This window comes from Peromyscus eremicus, chromosome 11, assembly GCF_949786415.1.
Source record: "Peromyscus eremicus chromosome 11, PerEre_H2_v1, whole genome shotgun sequence".
Classification (NCBI taxonomy): domain Eukaryota; kingdom Metazoa; phylum Chordata; class Mammalia; order Rodentia; family Cricetidae; genus Peromyscus; species Peromyscus eremicus.
Genome location: NC_081427.1, coordinates 49,990,303 through 50,013,923, shown reverse-complemented (window position 1 = coordinate 50,013,923; position 23,621 = coordinate 49,990,303). Strand labels below are relative to the sequence as shown.

Sequence of the window (23,621 nt, the reverse complement as noted above, 5' to 3'; positions counted from 1 at the left end):
GCAGGAGGGCCGGGTGGTGGTGGCAGCGGAGGCGCACGCCTTTAATCCCAGCACTCGGGGAGCAGAGGCAGGTGGATCTCTGTGAGTTTGGGGACAGCCTGGTGCACATAGTGAGTTCCAGGACAGCCATGGATATGTAGAAAGGTCATATCTCAAACAAACTAGCAGTAGTTATGCCTAGATTCTAATAGTTGTATATGAAATTGTTCTTCTGTTTCCCTGGGTTTTCCAAGTTTTCTGATGTGTAGGAACTTAGACTGTCACTTTTCGACACACTTAGCAGCATCTCTCACTAGTGAAGAAAGCATGGAATATCCCATACATGATATCAAGATGAACAGCTTGGGAAAAATTCTAGCTGCATCTTAAATCTGAGGCTACAATAAACTCCAAACTAACGAAGTATGAGTGAAATAGAATATAGCATCATGGATATGACCACGGGAAAGGTAAAGTTCATCTCAGTATGGTGCCAAATAGCAAATGCTCCAGAAAACAACACCATTCTATGTCACTGTTCAAAGGTTTACATGATAAAAAGGAAATTAACTCTAGCTTTATTTAGAGTCGCTTTTCTCTGTTTCTCATAAGTTCTCATTGTAAGCACTGTAGTCTTTCAAAAAATGTATAAAAATTACCATTTAGTTACTATTAAAATAACTCATTTTTTTATATTAAGGAGAATTTTTGAAATGTGCAAATAGCCGTAAAAACATTTCAGACAGAGGAAAATGTTCAGTATTATGGAAAAGAAGGCATTTGTTTCATCAATGTGCATACTTGTCTGGCTTCAAATCCCTGTGTACAATTCCATAATTATGTAGATACTCCAAGGCCAAGACTGTCTCAGCGAAGTACATCCTGGCCATATCAACTGGGAGAGGACCCATGTTTTTCATTAGGGTTGCACAGTCTCCCCCTGTAAGACACAGGAAACAAACTCAGTCAGAACAGTGTCGAGCAGAATTAGTGAACACTAGCAGTGCGGATCATGGAACTTCAAAGCAGAAGAGTCACGTTCTTAAGTGGAGGCCCTGTTAAGTCGTCATGTTCCTAATTAAGCTGTGGAGTGAAGAAAGCAGCTTGACTCTGAAGTGAACTGTGTTTTGAAGAACCTCTGAGCATAATTCAGGATGATAGTACTAATTTATAATGTAGCAGTATAAAACACAGATGCTAGAATTAGATTACAGAGGTGGAATTCTACTGGCTCTGAGCAGCTGAGAGCTCTTAGGTGAATCAGCTTGCTGGTCTTGGTTACTTCAATGCAATATCAAGTTAGACATGTCAGCCTTTATAGCAGAGGTTCTCAACCTGTGGGTCACGACCCCTTTGCGGGTCAAACCACCCCTTCACCGAGGTTGCATATCAGATATCCTGCGTATCAGATACTTACATTATGATTCATAACAGTAGCAAAATTATAGTTAGGAAGTGGCAATAAGGTAATTTTATGGTTGAAGGGTCACCACAACAGGAAGAACTGTATTAAAGAGTCACAGCATGAGGAAGGTTGAGAACCACTGCTTTATAGGATTATTTGAGGTTCATTCTATGTAAAGGAATGAGGACACAGCCTCACACATACCAATGTGATAACGAGTCACTATAAGAATAACCACACAATAGTTCAGAAACAAACTACCGGGTGTGGTGGAAAGAACAATGGACAGAGCTCAGGCACACTGTGTGGGGCTCTATCGACCCCTCAGGACCCACTAAGGCTCCCTTTCTTGGCTGCCAATCCACTTATCTGCAAAACAGGAAGGGTTTAAGTAAAAATCTCTACTGTTTCTTGGAGATTTACAGTGAAGGCATTCTCTCCAAATAAAGAAAAGAGCCTAAACCACACTCAGAGAAGAGGGTTCGCGCGTCTGCTGACCTATTTATTTTACTAACTTTATGTCAACAGTGATGATGCTGGATAGAAAGTCTCAGAAATTTAATGGAGAAAGAAATAAGATTTCTTTGAACATTTAAAATGCACACCACAAACTGTTGAGGAGGAGGCTGGGCATGGTAGGTCGGACATGCTGATAACCCAAGCATTCCAGAGACTGAGACAGAAAAATTAAAGTTTGAGACCTGCTTGGCTATAAAGAAGACTGTCTGCTTAAAAAGAAAAAGGGGGTGGGCTGGGGTGAAGATCGAGAAGACTGGATTTTTAATTCCCTACCATAGGCTAAAAAGGATATATTTTAAATTCACTTTTTAAGAAGACTAATTACAATGAACCCGTTTTATGATATGTGATAAAAGGAAGTAGGAAAAAAAAATCTTATCACCTATATTCCAACTTTAATGACCAATTCAAGGGAGGTAGTTAGGATTAAAAGCTATTAAAAAAGAAAACAACCTTTTCCCAAACAACACTAATTTCCCCTTTGTTATGGTAGCAGGCATTTTATAAGCAATTATCAGAAGATAATGACTGGGAATTCGGGCATCTCATTGCTGGCTTTGGTTCCTAGGTGGCTATAGCTGTTCTGCGGCACAAATGCAGCTTCAGCTACAAGAATGTCTGGGTGTAGGCACTGTGCTGTGTGTGTGTGCGCGTGCGCGCGTGCGTGTGTGTGTGTGTGTGTGTGTGTGTGTGTGTGTGTGCGTGCGCGCGTGCGTGTGTGTGTGTGTGTACACGCAAGACCCATTTACCTTCCACATACTCCATGACCATGCATAGGTGACGCCTTGTTTCAAAGGAGCAATACATGCTGACCACAAAGGGGTTTTCCGCGAAAGTGAGGATGTCACGTTCCACGAAGGCCTGCTGGATCTGGTTCCGAAGGATGAGGTTCTGTTTATTGATTTTCTTCATGGCAAACCTCTGCCGGGATTCTTTATGCCGAACAAAGTAAACCGCCCTGAAACAGAGGATAGGAGACAGAAGGTAAGGATGCTCAGGGGGGTATACAAACCATGTAAGCCCCATGCTTTTGGGGTTCATAACAGCTCAAGCTAAGTTCCCACAGCTGTGCTGGTGACTTAGAAACATCCCATTCCAGGCCAAAGTCCTTTGGCTAGATTGAGTTTCTAAAAAACCTTATTAGTAAAGATCATGCATAAAGTATCACATTTGCCTTTGGTGCCCCAAAAAGGGGGCAGAAAGTCCCCAGAGTGAGCTATTTCCCAAGAGCTAGCTGATGCTTTCCGTTCTTCCACAAACAAAACAAAATCCGATATATAAATCAGAACTGGGAAGAATTAACAAAACTGCATACGGATCACGAGCTACATCCTTCTGAGCGTTAGACATATGTTAGGCACGTTTTCCAGACCGACTAAAGCAATAATTTTCTAAATGATACCCTTGGGATCTGAGAAGAGGACCACAGCTTCTTAGAGTCTCAAGTTTCCAATTGAGAGTAATTACTTCCCATGGAATCTCCAGATAAATGAAGAAGTGTGTATGAGGATGTATGAGATTGTTCAGCAACAAAGGGTACATTATTTCCTCACTGCGGCCTCCACACGCACGCCCTCTATGAACTCCAGCAGCAAGTACATGTCCCAACATAACAGGTGAGGGACAGCCATGGAGCTGTATGTCTGGTCCCCCAACCCCCTGGCCAAGCTATGAAGCACTTCTATAGTATAAAATGACCAAACTAGGCCACACTCAGTCTCTGCTATGGCCTTGCCCAGATACTCTCTAGAAGGACAGTGAGGCCCCTAAGGCCTGGGACGACCTGGAGAAAGCAGTCCTTAGGGGCGGGAGTCCTAAAATCCCCAATAGGAAATGAGCAGCAGGAAACAGGCCTGCGATGGCCCCTTCCTCACAAGTCATTGCACTTGTTTTCATAGAAAGGCAGGTTTGAGCTTCCAAGCAGGCGATGATCAAATAAGTGATCCCTTAAAGGGCCATTCAGCCTGTAACAGGTTGTATATGTTGTTCTAAGACCAAAGGCTGTAGTGGGTAGCTGTTCCAGCTTTGTCCTGGAAGTACTACCCCCCATTGAGGCGTCTGGTAACTGTCACGCCTATAAGGCGGGGCCGAAAGAGGAGCCGTTAAGTCCCGAAATCCAGATGTGCTGGCTCTCTTGGTTCCTGGATCCTGGACACTGGAGGTAGACCGAGCAGAGTTCTCCAGAGAACACTGTTGGACTGCACTACACCCTTCCCAGACCCTGAAACCTATCCCTTTACTTGTAAGTTACCCCACAAAATAAACCTCCCTTTTAACTACGTGGAGTGGCCTTAATACTTCAACCAATAAAAGGCATTGATCAAATAAGTAGTAATTTATCTAAAAAGCCACGGATCATGGTAAATATATATAAAATTGATGGGCCTTCTAAAATAAGGAGTTATGTGAACTTAGATGTGTTTCCCACTAGTCAGCTCAGTATCTCTGAACAATGAAAGACTGGCTGCAAAGAAGACAGAGGAGACAGTTCGTTCCCTACTGAACTACTAGCTCAGGGCACTGGCATAAGACTCAGGATAGTCAAATCTGATTGAATCCACATTGATGTTTTCACTAAAGTGTTCAACTAGGGATTGCCTTTTCTTTCCAACCTGTTTTTATATTTCCATCATGTCCCTGCCTTTTCTTTGTTCACAACGTCACACATTCTCTCTCTTTCTCTTCGGCTTTTGTTCCCTGTCTTCATTTATTTGGTTTTCTAGTTTTTCATTCACTATATAGTACAAAGGAAGGTCTCTTCATGACACCCCTCAAAATAACTCGCTGAGTGGCCTGGCACTTTGCTTCTCACTGTAAAACAACACCACATGAGAGTCAGCCAGTTGGACGTATTGTACATGCTAAGATATCCTGTACACGCTACGTCAGGGGTCTTCTATGGGAGGCCTCGATGCTGGGCTCCTATAGGCTGCATTGATTCCTTCACCTGTTCTGTTGATTAGAGTTGATATCAAAATCAATTCAAGCACATGGGAAGAAGCTCCAAGATCAGACCTTCACAGTCATCCTTGGTTACGTAGCAAATTGAAGGCCAATCTGGGCTACATAAGACTCTGTTTCAAAGGATTAACTAATGCAGATAAATAGTTAAACCAATTGTTATGATTTGAATGGTCAATGTTTCCCCCCAGATTCAAGTGTTTGGACACCTGGCCCCCTGAAGGTGGCGGTGTGCGGGGAGGTTATGGAGCCTTTGGAAAGACCTAGCTAGCAGGGGGAAAAGAGGGTGGCTGGGTGGGTGGGGGGTGGTGTCTGCTTGCTGATTTCAGCAAGATGTAACGTGTGCTGCAAACTGCCACCAATATGGAAGGAGTTCCAGTTCCCCATACCTCCCCTGCCATGATGGACTGAGCCTCTCAGGAGCAGGGACAAATCCTTCCTCCCTTAGGTGGTGCCTTATGTCTTTGATGGCAGTAAAGAGAAAAGTAACTAGTAACTAAGTAACTAAGATGAAATGTACCAAAAGTAACCAGTAACTAAGTAACTAAGATGAAATGTAACCGTGACAATGAGAAGCTCTGTTGCTAAAAAGTGTTTTTGGAAGGTTTCAGTGGATGCAGGTGACTCAATAAAATTTAGTGGGAGTGAACCTTCCAAAGGCCGACAAGACACTCAGAGGCCAACATTCAGACTGCTCCAAATTTTAGCTTCACCTTTGAGCTTGGGAAGCAGAAACCATGCATTGTAAGTATGGCTCGTATCAACTGTCTTCAAAGGCCTCAAACCTAAAGACAATATACATATGTAGGTTAAACTTAAATGTTTACCATACACGTTTGTCGAAAGATTTTCTATTATTAAATTCATTAACCAGCTAGTAGATAGTTCTATATCTGGTGATAAGCTTTTATTGTGTTTTCCTTTTTAAAATGACTGGTTGGGATACAATAAAAAGTCTGCAGATATTGGAAGCTGTGTCTAATCATTATAGTGATGACAGGATATGGAGACAGTCACAAAGGAGTACAGATAATAACTTGGCCAACTCCCAAATATGATACACATTGGTAAACAATTGTTATTAAAATGGATTTCTGAAATGAGGGATCTATTTTTAAATACAATCAAGAACTCAAAATATTAACATGAAAATGATACCTTTTTATAATTGCTTGCCTCGTCTTAAAAGTCAACTGGATTGTAACTCGCCTCCTAGCTTTTCCTTCAATATTTCACAGTAAGTTCAGTGCTGAGGCCCCTCAGACCTGTATTCTGAATTTCACACTGAAACTATCACACTTTGCTTTTCAACCAAGTGCTGATCAAGCTGCTGAAGGACTAGATTTCTTCATTAGTATTTGCTGTTGCTAAAAGCTTTGTGGGTGAGGGCTTGTTGGTCATTTCTGCAATGCTGGGCACTGAACACGGGGCCTTGAACATTTTAGGCAAGAGATCTACCACCGCGCGACATCGTGAGTCTCCAGTTTATGTTCTTACATTTCTATTTTGCTTTTGGCATATTACTCTTCATGCTAAAACATATTTGTTAGTAACTGCTATCTGCCACATACATCTTTCATCTTTTGCTCTATGACAATGTTCTAGATCTATTTACATCAGCAGAGAGAAAGGCATTGAGAAGTGACCAGCTGATGGACAAGGAACACCGTTGAATGCATTATGAATGTCCTAATGACCCAGCACTGCACTGTCTGCTAAGGCTCCCTATGTCTTTGTTTCCTGGCCCCCAGCATTGCTTTACTGGAGAAGGCTATTCTGTCTCTTCCTGCACAGGGAAGCCCAAGAATGGGACATGACGTGGTGGAAAGGCAGCTGGAGACCCTTGCCCTCCAGGAGCCGGTGTCTCTTTGCCTATGGAAGACAAGTAAAGGAAGGCACGTGGAAGGGCTTCCGAAGCCCAGCGAACCCCTGCCCCATTAGAAGCGTGGTTCTAGTGCATATGCAGTTATGAGACTCTGAAAGCCCAGTGCACGGATGTGAGCCAGCAGATCTATAGGTGGGAGCGGGGGAGTGTCAATGGAGTACAGAAAGGAAAGGTGATCACAGCGTGTGTGAATGGGTGTGTGTCAGCCTGCCCTCACGGGTCTTACTCGGTAATGTCTCTGAGCCCTTGAGGGGTGAGAGAATAGTGTGTATCAAGGTCAAAGAGAAAAGTAAAATAGGGGGAGAAATGTTGCAACTTTCAAGCATTTTAACTTAGTCAACATTATTCTTTTGTTTGTTTGTTTTTCGAGACAGTGTTTCTCAGTGTAGTTTTGGTGCCTGTCCTGGATCTTGCTCTGTAGACCAGGCTGGCCTCAAACTCATGGAGATCTGCCTGGCTCTGCCTCCCGAGTGCTGGGATTAAAGGTGTGTATTGCCACCGCCTGGCCAAAGTTATTCTTTTAGCTGTGTGTAGTGGTACATACCTGTAATAAGAAGATCAGGAGGGGTTCAAAGCAAATTTGGTCTACAGAGCAAATTTGCGGCCAGCCTGGACTACGGGAGACCCCATGTTGACCCACATAATCCAAAGAGGAAAAAAAAAATCTCTTTAAAAACATTTGAGGTTATGGCTTAAAAATCCAACCAATATTCAATAGAAGAAGTTACATCTTTAGTCCTCTACTGGGATAACAGAAAGTTTTAATCAAAGGATGCTTGGAAGGAGAGGAGAACTCTGCCTGGAACCAGAGGCCCTGTGTATCTGAGGTCCTCTTTCACAGACATGTGGAAACAGTATCAACTACCACACCAGGCTAGTAAGCAGAGAACACAAAGAGGCCAGGACAATGATGGCTTTACTAGCCTCAGTCTAAGAGTACCATGAAAAGTCTCATTTCTAGCCAGAGACCAAACTGGCATTATTACATGTATGGTCAGCAAGCATAACAGGACACAGTGCTGTGTCTTACCACGCTTTTCTAACGAGAGGGTTAGCTCCTAGCACCAGCAGCCATTTGCGGAGACACAGAGTCTGTGTTTCTCTGAGCCACTGATGTAAGTAGTGATACCCTGTTACACCGATACTCAAGACAGTGGGAAGAGCCCAGATCCTCTACCCATCTAAGGGTCTATTTGTTCAGCTAGCCTGAAGACAGCATCATGGCTGGTTGAACTGACAGGGGTAGCTCCATTCCAATTGTAAATTAAAAATAATTCAGATAGAAAGGAAATCTGTCAGAAATGTAATGAGATATTACATCTGAGAAGAGAAAAGGGGAAAATGGTTCTGGCTGATCAGCAGAGGCTCCGACAGGCAGCTTGTGAGCCCATTAATGACTTGGCCTGCATCCTGGGTGTTTACTAATTCACAGCTTGTTTAACTTCTTGTATATTCCCGACCATTCCCCAAAGTGTGATATACCTCATCTACTAGACACTGGTTTAATTGCACTACAAATGAGTTTACTCAACCAATTAGAACTCCAAATACTGCTAAGATATATGCCCAAGATTTACAAAAGTGTTGATTCCTAGAACATCTTACTCCAGAATTCATTCCACTGCTGAAAAAGAGCTGAACAGTGCTCTAACCCTGTGCCTGTGAGATCAACCTGCTGGCTTCTTCCTATTAAGAATGCCTGGGGTCATCGCAAGAAGAAGAATAAAAACCCACAAAACAAGTGGTAATAAACAAAAGGCATGAATAACTGCATGCTAAAAAACTTTCAATGAGGAAAGCAAATATTGCTAAAAGATAACATGTAAAAGCATTTATGGGCCGCATCAGGAAACATGCTATTTGACAAAATCCTGAAAGCCAGTGAGGCATAGAGAGGGCTCACAAATATTTAAGTTCTTTGCTAAGTTAATGGAGTGGAAAATATTAGAAGTGAAAAACCAGTAAGGAGAAACATCCCTTGTGGCACATCAAAAATCACTGTCTCATCTGCTCCTATGTGGATAAATGGCAATAAATGTCTCGGGGATTATTTATTACTCTCTGTATACAGATGGAATTGGGATTAATAATTAAGACAGAATTCTTGGGCAATCTAAAATGGATTAGGTCATAGTTTGCATGTTAATTGTCCTTTCACACTACTTATTGGTAACCCAGAATTTGCAATTTACAATTTACAATTGTGACTATTTACTCTACACCCCGGGAAGGAAACTATGTCTACAGCAGTGGTTCTCAACCTCCCTAAGTCCGCCATCCTTTAATACAGTTCTTCATGTTGTGGTGACCCCAACCATAAAAGTATTTCGTTGCTACTTTATAACTGCAGTTTTGCTACTATTACGAATCATAATGTAAATATCTGATAGGCAAGACGTCTGATCTTCAACCCCTGTGAAAGGGTCATTCGATCCCCAATGGGTCACCACTCATGGGTTGAGAACTCCTGGTCTATAGAAATGGATCAAGGAATTCAACAAGAGGATCTCAACGGTTCCCAGGCAGCACAAAGAAACAAGAAATGTTTAAAGAAATGAAAACACTAACTCTGATGTCACCATTACATAGATATTGAAATACTACTGTGTAACAGGGTACTGAAGTGTACTGTGTATGTGTGCAGTGCATGTCAACAGATAAAACACCAAAAAATAAAATTAAATTAAACTTGAAAAACCTGTAGTGACACAGGACTCTAATCCTGGCACTCAGAAGGTAGAAGCAGAAGGATCAGGAATTCAAGGTCATTCTCGGCTACACAGTAAGTTCAAGGTCAACCTGGGCTACCTGAGACCTTGTCTCAAAATTTTTGAGAAAAGAAAACCCATTTTATCCATTACGAAAAGAGATACTAAGAAATGGAAAAAACAGAAAAGTGACGGAATTTAGTGCCCACTAGAGACTGAAAACGTGTTCTTTGAAGACATTTGTATGAATCTAGAGCATAACTCTCTTCCTTCAGGAATAAAATGGATTAAGAAAGGAATGCTAGTAAGATTAGTTAGATTATAGTGTTTCATTCAATTTAATAAACATGCTAGTGTATGAAGTCACATGTGTGTGGTGTGTTTCACACAATATATAATATATATGATCTCAACCAAGAGCCAAATGCCTTTCAACCCCAAGCTCAGATTTAGTCATAGAAACAGGAACATAGAACATTTTTCTTCTACTTCATAAAATCTTCCTGATCTTCTAAAATAAGCTCAGGGTCACCAACTGTGTCTTTGATTGGGTCTTCAGAAGTAATTCTGGCTTCATGTTACACCCAAGGGGGAAGACGCAGCCTTCTAAAATGCCAGTCCCTGAACAGTATCTACTTGGCATAAGGTAAGAGTGAAAACCAAATGCTGTACTCAGGTGTGTTACAATATGCTGGAGAGCACTGCTTTGATAACTCACCCATAGGCTCCATTGCTGATCAATTTAATTGTTTCAAAATCACTCTCGCGGGGTTTCCTTCGAAGTCTCAGGGAAGTATTTGAGCTCTGGGGAACAGAATGTGAATGGTTAAAACACAGTTCCAATTTGGAGACAATGACCATAATGCGCTGTTTAACCTGCAGAGGCGTGGTGTGAGGATCTGGGACCAGCTCCAAGGATCTTGTAGCCCCAGTAGCCCTGAGATGCTCCTCCTAGCCGGTTCCTATCAGCTGCATTTAAGCAAGCCCGTGTTGACAGGAGAATAAGTGGTCCGACATTTTAATACTTAAGTCTAAAATGCCAACCCTTCCCTCTGATTTCAGTCAGGACAGAATTAGGCCAGCACAACTGTCACCGGTGTTGGGGGAGAATATGGACTCTCCACTCCTGACCAGGGCATATCTTTTTCATTCTGAGGCAACCGTACAGATGTAGGTGACGAATTTCTTAGAAGTAGGATGCTTCTATACCAGAAATCTTACTATGTCCTACATATCACGATTCTAAATGATAGCTCTCTAAGAAGTTTAGCTTAATGAACAGGAATAACCTTATTGCTGTGAGTAACAGTCTCTTGTGCCCATTCACCTCATCAGCTGCTTTGCTCCCTCCACAGAGTCCAGAATTCCCTCTCCATCATGTAGGGAGACCCCATGATGCTGAGGTATGCACAGGTCTCTCCTGTCAGGACAGCCATCCCTATGCCCACTGTTTGTCTCATCTTTGGAAGGCTTGCAAACCAGCGCCTTGCCTTCTTCTCTACTTTGGTTCTTCCCTCATCCTACCATCTCTACTGGGGAAACACAACCAGTCCCTGGCCTTAGAGCTACTTGACCTTCTCAGTTCACACGGCTACCTATCTCTTCCACTTCCCCTTGGCCTCTGGCTGTAGGACCTGAATCTTATCATTACTTCATTACTTCCATGGCTTCATCTCAGGGACCACTTGATTGCTCTGCACAGGCCCTTGTCTCATGAACTCTTCCTTCACATCCCTGATGACGAACTCACTCCGACTTCTCCTGGAAACTCTCCCTTCAAGAACCTGAGTATTGCAGATTACCATCCCTAGTTTACCGGTTCGTGGATATTCCAAAGGAACTGCAGTTTCAACACATCTCAACGACAACAGTTGTGATAATGAAGTTAGCACAGTGACTGTCGATTAGCACTTGACTAGGGGACACTTCCCTAACCACTGTACATGAAACATTTTATTTAGCTTTTATCCAGATGGAGAAACTGAGGCTCAGAGAACCCCTTCCCTGACTAGTATGCACACTGTGTAAGAGGTAGAGTTAGTTTTCAAATCTAGGCAATCTGGATCTAGAGTCTAGGTTCTCAAACCCCAGACTACAGAACAGGCTCCGGCGTTCCTAACCACTTGGCTTCATCCTGGCTTCTCTAATGGTACTCACTTCTTAGGAGAATGTCCCCAGTCAGCAGGACCTCTCACCAGTACCAGTGAAGCTGCCTCTTAACAGACATCCCTGTGGCCACCCAGCTGCTCCCTTATCCTATCTGCTGTCAAGCCATGACTATGACGAGGCCATCTCCCTGATTACTCCCTCCTCTCTCATAGTCAGTCTCCTCCATTGTTCGGTGGCTTTCCACTGCCCTTAAAAAGAAGGCAACCTGATAAATGTGAGCAGGATCCTACTGACTAGTTTCCTTCAAGCTCTCCGGCTCTGGAGGCTTCTACGCTTCTAGCCCTCAGACACACCTTGCATCTGGAGTGTTCCTCTGTCCCTTTATGTCCTGCTCATTTTCCCATTTCAACTCAATGGCCACACCCTTGGAAAGTCTTCTGGGACTGGCCAACTCAGAAAAATCTATTTTTGAAATGATCTACCAGCTCATGGTCATCTTTTCTTCATAGATGTTCTTCATGCTCAGAGTTGCTATTTTGGTGTACATGATATCGTTTTGTACATTTCTGCTTCTCTTAGGAATGAGGCACTAAAATTGTATGCCTCATGCCTTGCCCACAAAAAGACAATAAACATTTATGGAATAAAGTAATTAACACAGTCAAAAATCTCCAGATGCTAAGAAACAGAAGAACTGGCATCGTATTTTATCAGGCAAAATACTCACACTCAGTGACTCATCTGTCTCTGGTGTTTCTGCTGTCCCGCTATCATAATTCCCCAACTGAGCCATTTCTGAGTTTAAAAATAAAAAAAAAAAAAAAAGGAAAAAGAAAAAATATTGAAATTCTATAAGAAGACAAAGCCAAAACAGAAGAGAAATAAGTTCTCATTACTTAAAAAGAGAGAAAGAAGATTACAGTTTATACACCAATATGCACATATTATAGCCCCAAAGTCAAGAATGGCAGCTGACATTTTGAACGTGTTCTCTTGACACTTTCTCTGGATCTCCAATTTCATGAATAGCCAGACCTGGGAACATGGGAAGCTGGGCCTCTGTGCCAGTGAGCAGCAGCCACTGGTTCATGCATGCAGTCTAGCTTGCAAAGCCTTGGGTGAGCTAGCAGCTTTGTCTATAACACAAGAGAGGCAAGCCTTCCCAGGGCTTGACACATAGCAGAGATGCATTGGCTGCAGTTTGGAAGTGATTCTCAGTTGCAGGGACATGAAGAGTGTGCAATTCTCCAGAGGCAGTTATGGTGGCGGGGACCGGAGGATGGGGACGAAAATACTTGGGCCGTCACTTCCTCGCTGAGCGACTTTGTAACTCCAGGTTCTTCTGAGAGACGTGACTAATACTATGTCATAGCGCTTTTGTGAGTACTATGTGTGCCAAAATGCGTGTACAGCTCTTAGCATATTCACTGACAAGAATTAAGTGCGCATTCAGTGTTGGTTGTTATTTATTAATTACATTGTTCAGAGCTGTCAACTATGGGCTGGATGCCACAAGCCTGACACCAGCTTAAGTCCTTCCCTGGTGGTCTAGTTAAAAGTAACAAAGGCATCTCATGTCTAACTGAGGCTCAGCCTATGGCTTGGAGAACATCCTTGAGTTTATATAAGCAAATGAGAAAGCCTAATTCATTTAATGCTCATCTTTATACTGTCTTTATGACACGTTTTATTAATAGGGAATTTTAAAGGATTTTCTCCAAAAGCATTTTTAATTTTTCAAAATTGAATGTGTTACCAAAAAGTTACCGTCCGTAGCCGTTTTGTAAGCATTTAAAATTGCTCCCTGGGTCTTAATTTCATGTTTGTGTTCTCACAAGCACAACTGTCTTTTGGGAGCGGTGATTATTCACAAGAGAGAGGAAGCAAAACCACACGGGAGTGCCGTCTTTAGGTAAAAATGTACAAACTCCAGATTCTGAAATGGCTGGACACTGGCACTAACTTCCCCACTTGAGATACAGAGGACATTGCTGAGAAAAACTGGGCTGAGAACAAATGCTTTCATAGTGTCATAGAAATGACTCGGACCTCAGTGTGACCAGCACCTTAGATCCAGAGGCCTGGACAAACGGAGGGGTGTGTGGTTGGACAAGATCTGATACTGTGTAGCAAAAGCAGCTGTAGGGAGTTCTATTTGATACTTGGGACTGTGCTGTCCCGTCACACAGACTGCACCTATGAATGGGGACTCCTCCCCGGCTATTACTTATTTAATTTTATGGAGACACAAAGTGGCTTCTGGGCCAGGCGGTGGTGGCGCACGCCTTTAATCCCAGCACTCGGGAGGCAGAGCCAGGCGGATCTCTGTGAGTTCAAGGCCAGCCTGGGCTACCAAGTGAGTCCCAGGAAAGGTGCAAAACTACACAGAGAAACCCTGTCTCGGAAAAAAAAAAACAAAAAACAAAACAAAAAAAAAACAAAGTGGCTTCTGGATTTGCACAGAGAAGGTCACAGCTCAGCCTAGATTCCACTCCTGCATACCAAAGGACGGTCTTCAGTTTGTCTGTTTTAAGGTTATCAAGAAAGGGAAGCAGAAGTATCTCCGGGTTTGTAATCAAATTACCTGGAGACATCACATTTTAAGTATTAAAATATGTATATTGAAAAGCCATTCTCAGAATGAATCAAGAAAATTATCAGGAGTAAAGAAAAATTCCTAGTGATAATTTTACACAACTCAAATGTGTCAAAGATCACTACTATTAAAAAAAAATCTATTCACATACATAAGAGGACATCGCATTATTCATGTGCCGAAGTTCTGCCTACAGTGACATCGACTGCCAGAGAAGAGAGCCGTACAGGGCTCACTGGTTGACAAGTCATGGGCCGATGCACCTTAACTATACCGGCGTGAAGAGTCACTCTAACATGCTTTGACAGCCTCCCCTCTCCAATTATTTTCATAAAAAAAAACAAATTAAAAGATGGTTCTGTTTTAAATAGAATTTCAGCTAAATAACTATTATCTGGGAAATCCATATTATTTCTAAGCAGTGGGTAGTAATGGGCTGGAGCCAAGAGTCAGCTTTTGAGGCGGGAAGCTAAGCCATCATTTTGTAATGCCTGAAGAGATTTTTTAAAACTCATCTAAATACCATTAAACATCTGCCCTTTTTATTTCATTGATTTAAACCATTTCTGAAGACTCATGATTCAAAAAGGTAAAGATGGTAATTTAAAAGCCATGGGAGAAAAATCTCTCCCCAGGGAACTTTTCAGAAAGGCAGCCACCAGTCTCTGTAAGTGATGAATCTGTTTGTGGTATTGTTTTCAGTACAGTGTGAATTTATCTGGCATTATCTCCCAGGAATGCATGCATCATTTCACTAGAGGCAAAGATACAATGTCCACAAGAGCAGACAGACCAGGGAGAAAAGGAAAGAGCAGGGCAGGAAGCAGAAGAAAAAAAAAATCTCTGCATCAACATTTACCCCTATCACAAACAACTGAGTAGGTTAAACACTGTCTGCAAATTCAATTTAATGAATCAGGAAGACGCTTTGGAATGAGGGTGTCAATGATTGTTTGTGAGTCTTTTGGGCTGGTATGCAGACTAAGTGTTGTACGTAACAAAAATCAAGTGTTATATATAACAATAATATATCAGCAAGCCAGAAAAGGATGGGAGGGATACCAATATTAGATAGTTTGAAAAATTACTAGAGGATGTTTCTTATTTCCTATATTTAATAGAATTATATCTTTCTTCATGTGAACCAACCATGCATCCTCTAACGAGCTTTAAAAGAAGCACCCTTTTGACCCCTGGCTCTCTTGTATGTATTACTATTTTTTATGCTTACTTGAAACAAGTAAGCTAAAAATGTACCTACCATAGCTGCTCTCAATTTAAAGTCATCCACTGTAGCTGCATTACTCCTAAATTAAATTTAAATGTCAATTTTAAATGAGCGATGATTTTTAGCAACACTTTGAAAATTAAAAGTGCTCTCCAGAGGGACCCCACTGAGCTTTGCAAAAGAAGGACTCAGGAAAGATGGAATCCAAGTGCTTCAGCAGACATCACGCACTCTTGTGACTGCAGGCCTCTAGTCCAGCAAGGCCAGCCCCGTTCTCTAGCTGCCGCGCTTTGGGCACATTCATTTCCTCCTTCGTACTCAACTACTTTCTTTCAAATACTAACTGGTCTCCCCAGAAGGGGCTTTTTCATAGAGATCTCCAACACAGGAAAAGTAAAGGCTCATTATGAAGTTCTAGATGCCATGATCAGAGAGAAGGTAGGGCAACTCGACCAGCACTCACCTTCCAAAGGGTCCTTATTGAGCCCCAGCTGACTGATGATGTACCTGGGAATGTCAGTTTTGATTCCCTGGCCCTCTTTGGCATGGCCTTCTGCGGCTTCCAGTAGGTAGTAAAATTCTTCAGGATCAAATTCCTGGCAGATGACAAGCACAGAATAACATTTCAAAAAGGTTGGAGGTTTTATTACACACATCTTATTCACAACAACGCTGACATGGCCGAACGTTATATATGAAGAAAGGAGGCAAAGGCCTTCACACAGCGCAACATTCTCACTGCGTATCTGCAGCCTAGTCCTAGTCCAAGAGGATGCATATTTATGACTGGTAACCTAAAGGAAATGAGTACTTCCAGTTTTCCAGTCTCTTTGTGATGTAACTTCGAAGGTAATGTGTCCTACCAGAGATCAGGAGCCCACTGACAGACAAAGGGTTTACTGGTGCTCTTTTCTGAGCTGAGCTCTCAGTGTGTTGCCTAGGCTAGCCTCAGATTCCTCAACTTCAGAGGTCCAACCTTCCACCTCTGTCTCCTGAGTAACTGAGACTACTGAGGTGTGTGCCACCATGCCCAGGTTGGTGCACTTTCTCCCCAAAGTCTCCCCTGCTGTGTCTCATCAGCCACTCGGATGTATTTATGGGGCTGTGAATATTTCCATTTCATAAAACATTATGAATGCTAATTAAAGTGAGGACGAAACCAAAGCACCTGCGACTATACATGTATCATGAGTTGATGCCGAAAGCTGTTACACACGGAGGGACATTAGTAGTCAGCAGAAGTTAAAAGTGAATTTTCATACTCAATTAATAGGCCCTGAAAGAATTCTTACACTCAAAGCACCAACTTTATTTACAATTTTGACTGAAATCTCAAAGTATCAGAAAAAAAAAAAGAAAAAGAAAATGATCATTGACCAAAAAGATACAAACACTAAAGCAGCTCTCCCTCCAGATCTGGATGATGCCTTGCTATATAGTCTTTCCAATGGGTTGTCAACTAGCATGGATTTCTAACACAGCACATTTTAAAAACAGTAACTGCAGCCACAGGTCACCATATCCCCGACTGCCCTCTGTCTCCAACTTAGCAACTCCAGAAACATGAGGCATAGTAAGCATTTTAAATGAGCTGTGGCGTAAGGTTATCATGCTGGAATAAGGTCAAGCATATTATTGCATGATCATCCTTCAGGTTTGACCAGAATACGATATGACTACTGTTTAACAGTGGCACCAGTGCCAGACTTCCTTCTCAAAATCAGGGAAGACAGGCCACATATGGACGCTATCATAAGCATTCACATGGTGGAGTCCCTCCTGACTCTTTCTATTTAGCACCTGTGGTTGAAGTGAAATGAAACTGGAGCCTTCTGCTGGTCGCTACTTTCCACAGTTAACCATAAATAATATAGTCGCATCTACAGGCAACTTACCAGGCACTCCAAGAGCCGAGCAGGGCGGGCAATAACAATTAAGATCTTTCGGACTAGCTGTTTAATAAATGCCAGTTCTCCACTCTCGGAGCGATCATGAGCCTATGAAAAAGCAATGAACAGAAAGATGATACAGAGGCTCCACTAAATGGAAAAGAAAATCAGCAAAGCATGCTAATGAGGTAATTTTTTTTTTAAATCAGAAATTAAGTGACTTAGAAAACACTCTTAACAGGCATTATCTCTAACATAAATGGACACTATCAGACATCTACAAAATAGCTCTATTAGCTAAAGTTTAATGGCAAAACTCTGATTTATTATGTCTTAGAAATCTAATGTAAGGATAAGGACTGTTAACATGAGCCATGAATGAAGGAGGCATTAACCTTATGATCCACTAAGAACAGGATGCCAGCTGCAGCAGCTGGACAAGAACTTGGACTCGGCCGATGAAACATTGTAGATGTGCACGTCTAGGGTAGAGATGGACTGCTTTTGTTATCCTGGGTATCTCACATGGGCGTCTAACACACTCATGACGTGTGGTTCGTGCACATGGTATGATTAGCCTGAGAGTTAGTTATTTCATCATGTGGAACGTGTGCGGTGCCACTGCATGTGTTAACCAGATATTGTTCATATTCTGATATGCACGCAGATTCAGTGATACTCACAGAATAAATAGCACCCAGGCACTTAGCTCAGCAACACTGATTGGCTTAAGAGTGTGTTAAATTTTATTTTACATGTTGCCTAACCACAGTAAATATTCCAACAGCAAGGCTCAACTTGTTATTAGTCACTGACATTTTTAATATTTACTTGAAGAAATCTGACAATACAATATTAAGACTGTAATAGGATAAAAATTTGAATGGAAACTATTCATGTTCTTTTTTTAAGGCTTTCATAATTTTTAAGGTTTTATGATACACTTTTCTAAGGATTTAGGAAAAAAATCAATGCATTGCTGGTGCCATAGGTTATAATTTCAGAAACATTAAGAAACATTTTTTTTTATTATTCTTAGGGGTGTTCATCAATGACAAGCCCCACCTTCAGAAGAGCTTATAGACAAAATTATGAAAAATGATTATAACATGTCCACTGTATTTAAGCTAATGTCCCAACACACAGCTTGCTTGAAAAGAAAAATGAGGAAATAATTGTTGAATATGTTCTACATCTTTAGAAAAAAAAATAGCCCACCCCTCACACATAAGCTAACTTTAAATTTTCTTTCTAGCCGGGTGGTCGTGGCTCATGCCTTTAATCCCAGTACTCGGGAGGCAGAGCCAGGTGGATCTCTATGAGTTCAAGGCCAGCCTGGGCTTCAGAGTGAGTTTCAGGAGAGGTGTAAAAGCTACACAGAGAAACCCTGTCTTGAAAAACCAAAAAAAAAAAAAATTTCTTTCTAACATTTGTTTTGCAAGAAAAAGAAATTTTGGAAAATGCCATTAATGCTAAGAAATATGACTTATATTCTTTTTGTAGTTCATCATTAGCTAAACATAAATCTCCAAAGAGAAATTGAAAAAACAAAAAAAAGGCTAACTTCTTTGTGACACTTTGAGCTGGATGTTGCTATCATAATTGTTTTTATGAATTCACAAATATAATGAAAATCTAAAATATGGAGGTACACTTTGTTGTCTCTCCCCACAAAGGGGAAATGGTCAACTCAAATGGCAAAAATTTCATTTCAAAGACCATATACATGAGGACACGTCCCAACTTCTAACAATTATCAGCTATGTCTTCCTCCAAGACATATGAGTTCTATTAGCTCAAATGACATTTTATTTACAAACTGGTGCAGGAAGACAGGCTTTGCTAAAGCAACACAGTGTAGTGGCACAGCGTGAGAAGGAAGTGGCTTCCTGCTCTCTTGCGGCACGTTCCAAAGACACTAGTGGAGTCCCTGAGTCTGTATTGTAAGTGTTGGCCACCATTGAAAAAGACTGTGACCCAGATTTGAGAGTTAGGGTTTCCTTTGTGTTTTGTCTTCTTTGGCTAAATACACCTCAGTGAAAGAGAGACTGCAGACATAAAAGCATTCATCTGAAATTGACCTCGACCCTGGGACTTTAAAAGGCATCTGTTAAATCAAGCTGTTCAAACCATAGGAGGATCTGTGCCTGGGGTTACTCAAAAGATTGACAATGGAAATGTGGTGAGGAGACAGGCTTGCTGGGCCCAGAGCATCACATCACATCTGGGAATGGACAATGGCTCGCCAAGAGAAACAGCAGCGTGTTCCCACGGCTCTGCTCTCCCTAGAATGGGCATGCTCCTCAGACAGGTTTGCTCCAGGCTCTGGGCAGATACTGGCAGTGTGCCTCTAAAGGGAGACTGGATCGTTGGAAATGATTGAAAGAAAGTGGGTCTGTGAGGAAGCCTAAGAAAACATTCTTTCTCCTTCCCAACAATGACCTTTAGGCCACTGGTATACGTGCTTCTCCGGCTCAGGGAGAAATTTCTCTAAAAATCAACCTTTCTCATCTGTCATTCCACCCACTCAGAAGATCCTTGAAATGCTAAGGTTTATTTTTAATTGCCAGGAAACAATCTGCCATGTCTGCCATACATCAACAAAGATAGAGGGGGAGATTTTCATATAAGTAACTCTGGGTACCAAATCTACCTCCTTCGGGAACTGCCTAGAAGGAGTGAAAAAACACAGGACTGAGGTGGTCCTGATGATGCTAGCCTGGGTGACCCTATAAGGGACTGAACCCCTGACACTGTAAGCCACCACCTCAATGAAATGTTTTACTTTATAAGAGTTGTTGTCATGGTGACTCTTCACGGCAGTACACACCTTAACCAGGACAGAGGCAAAGCCCTCAGGATTCACAGCGCCAGTTAAGAAGGTGCTAAGTCTACCTGAGGTATGTCGGGGTTACCCAGCACGGCTCCGAAGGCTACCCAAGTACAAAGCCATCCGAGAGGCAGATAGACACAGGAATCTCAGGTTTGACCACAAGCTGCTGCTCTGAGATATGCACTGAAAGCCACTAAAGCCCAAAGGACTACCATTCTTTGAGACAGACAACAAGATCACCAGCAGTGGGAGGAGAAGCAGGGGAACACAATGAGATTGGAGAAAACTCGCTCATCGAAAACGTGAGCTGGAAAGGAAATCCTTGTAAGAAACAGGGAAGAAATGGATGGAGAGGGGCAAAGATCAAAGTCACACAGTTAAGGGACAGAAACAGAGGAGTGTAGGCACTGCAGTAAAATGAGCCTGCTCCAGGAAACTGAAAACGGACTCCCATCGGCAGGACATGGGTGAGTATCACGGGATGTGTTCAGAAGCCACTCACGGGACAAAATATTTGGGAACCTCTACATGTTGTATACCATTGTAGGTATGAAAAAAAAAATGCATGGCTTTGCAGAGTCCTTGTGTTCCAGATGAAGTGCAGTCCATGAACAAGGGCCGGTCCATGCACTACTTTCAGTGCCTCAGTGCGTAAGGGTGTGGTGGGCAGTGCAACCAAGCCTTAGCAAGTTTTCCCAGCATGGCCATTGCCACGCACGTTCCTTTCCACTTTCATTGGTAGCAGACTTGGTCTATGTCAAATGGTAAATTAGTAACCACCAAACCCACAAGCTGTACGTTCGCCCTCCCTGACAATCTAAGGAGCACTGCTTTACTAGTGATGTGTGAGAAATGGGAACCATGGAGAAAATGCTGTCGGGAGGCTTGGATGAGAAAGGGAAGGGAGATGGCAGCTGCCAGCCAGAGAGGCACCTTCTTATCCTGCCAGAACTCAGTCATGTAGGGGAAAGGACAGATGGATTTCTTAAAAGTACGATGTTAGTATTTTTCCTCCAGTTTAGGAGGATTAGTTACATATTCATTCAGAGGGGGGAAAAACCCACCATGATTACATTTACAGGGATATAATTTATGCCCTATGAGACACATAAATACTATAAATCCACATATAGGTTAAATAGGTTTCCCGTGTAGGCTGCGGCCAATCAATTTCAGTCAGAAGAGCTGTATCATACACTAATTCTATTCTACCATACACATTCCCTTCCCGTCCTAGGTGTTATCAGGAGCCAGGCATGAGAGTGTTAGACAGATGGGATCCTGTGTTTATCTGTCATTTTGGAAATTGGATATTTTGTTAGAAGAAGAACTGATACTCAGGAAAATAGAAGTTGCCATTTACTATCCAATACCACAAGCAGGTTAATTAATAGGACACACAGCCTAGTAAAAGCCAGCCATTTTCCATTTAGCTTTTTGAGATATTAAAATTAGATAGCTCCATCAAGTAACATACATACACTCGGGCAATTTATAATTTTATAGGTAAAGTTGGGGCAGGGGGAGGGCGGGGAGTCACTGCTTAAAAATCCTTCACAATCCACTTATCCTAGAGTCGTAGATAGTTGGGTCCCAAGGTCGCTGTAAAGGTGATTACATTAACTTTCTATTACGACACATAATGGCCAGAACCAACTCATAACAAGTAGCAATCGGTTTAGGTTTGCTTGCACACTTGATGTGTGTGCCTCTGTGTGTGTGTGTGTGTGTGTGTGTGTGTGTGTGTGTGTGTGTGTCCCTCCCCCTTCTCACTCTGCACACTCTCCTGGAATGGGAACGCCATCATTTAGCTAATTACTTAGAAGCAAATGGTTTCACAAGAAAATATTTTGCCAAGAGAAACGCAGAACAAATCAGAAGGAAAACTATGTGCATGGCGCCTTGTTCTTACCTCCTGTAGTAACTTATCTAACTTGTGTTGTAGTTCAAGAAAGTATCGTGACGTGATGAGACCCTGGCGGGATTTATCTAAACAGTCGCGAGCCAGCTCAATGATCTGATGGTGAGTGAAGCTAAGCACGCCATCTGCCAGGGGGAGCACATTGTCGGGGGAGTAGCTGGTGATGATTTCCCTTAGACGTTCTTCCATCTGAGCCGTAGCCTGTTTGGAGGAGACACACACACAGGTGTAACACAAGGCGACATACGCAGACCATGCACAGAGCACTCTTTCCTTTCCCAGACCTCTCTGAGTCATTAAATAGGATCCTGAGAACTACATTTGATAGAAGCCTCATTTGGGGGCTGAGGTATAGCTCACTGGTACAGCACTTGGCTAGCATGAATGAGACCCTGTACCCAATTTCTAACAACAACAACAACAACACACACATGCACACACACACACACACACACACACACACACACACACACGAAAAAAGAAACTTCATTTTGGCATGATATGATCATGGTGCACACATGTCATTATGTATTAGTTTCAGCTCACTGACTCAACAACACTAAGCATGAGTATTAATGTTGGCTGTTGGTATTCAGGCTGCCTCTCTGAACCTCGTCAACCACTGACAAATGCAGCACTCTGGCGAGGACAATGATACTACAGGAAAGTGTGTACACGTGGGGCGGGAGAGACAGAAAATTCCTGCGCCTTCCACTAGGACGCTAACACTGCTCTAGAAGACCAAGAGAAGGGGAGATGAAGAAGCGAGAGATACTGTGTAGAATGTAGATTATTAACATTTGAGGTATCAAATGAAAAGGTGTGTTTCTGGCCCTTTTCTGATGTCTCATTGAATGTAAGCCACCCATGTAAACTTGAAATAACTCTAAGGGTGTTTGTGGAGGGCTATGCTCCTAGGCTCCTTCAGATGGGTTATCAAAAACATGAAGTATTTCTTTAGTTGTTATTCAAAACTCAGGATTATGCCAGAGTGCCTCAGTACGAGCCAAAAGTTTGTTTTCTTGGCAAGGTTTCAGTGTGCCAGAAGTATACACATAGCAACTTTCTCCCTAACTGCAAACACTGTACCCTTAGCGCATGGCCAAGGGGATACCCCTTACAAAACAGATCTACAATTTCCTTGCCAACCTTCATTTTCTTCCCTGTGATTGCCTACTGGCTAATCAATATTCCTGGTTTACAAGAGCTACAGAGGCAGGGAGATTCCCTCTTCCCCCTGCTCTCCTCTCAACATTGAACCTCATTAACTAGGCAGAGTCAATATGTGCTTTCCTGGTGGGCAAGCGACATGTGATAAATAGGTAAAACGGTGCTAATCAATGCCGTCAGTGTTAGGTTCATTACAAATAATAAGTACTCTGCTCCTTGTTTATGAACCCTTAGATCTCCCTTTGTTCTCATGCTTCTAGTAACAAAAGCAGTGGTGACGGTCCAAATGCTGTGGCGAGGTGGCCTCTGCCCCGTCATGCAGAGCCACGTGGGGGAGAAGGCATGGAACTGAGGTGAGTGAAGGGGTCCCTCAGAGAAGTGCTACTGGTAACCAAGGGGCCTGGCAACAAGCCTCCAC

At 42.5% G+C, this 23,621-nt stretch overlaps 1 protein-coding gene across 4 annotated transcripts in view; it reads right to left on the bottom strand.

Moving 5' to 3' along the window:
* The window catches only part of LOC131921453 (microtubule-associated serine/threonine-protein kinase 4), a 211,821-nt gene that overhangs the window by 37,189 nt on the left and 151,011 nt on the right, over positions 1–23,621 (bottom strand). For all 4 annotated transcript variants that reach the window (XM_059276179.1, XM_059276180.1, XM_059276177.1 and 1 more), the window contains exons 7-13: positions 22,025–22,234; positions 17,286–17,387; positions 15,854–15,986; positions 12,294–12,361; positions 10,176–10,261; positions 2,653–2,861; positions 781–919 (exon numbers count right to left, since the gene is read on the bottom strand). In XM_059276179.1, coding sequence (XP_059132162.1) covers positions 781–919; positions 2,653–2,861; positions 10,176–10,261; positions 12,294–12,361; positions 15,854–15,986; positions 17,286–17,387; positions 22,025–22,234 — 947 coding nt within the window. The remainder of the gene's footprint in view (positions 1–780; positions 920–2,652; positions 2,862–10,175; positions 10,262–12,293; positions 12,362–15,853; positions 15,987–17,285; positions 17,388–22,024; positions 22,235–23,621) is intronic.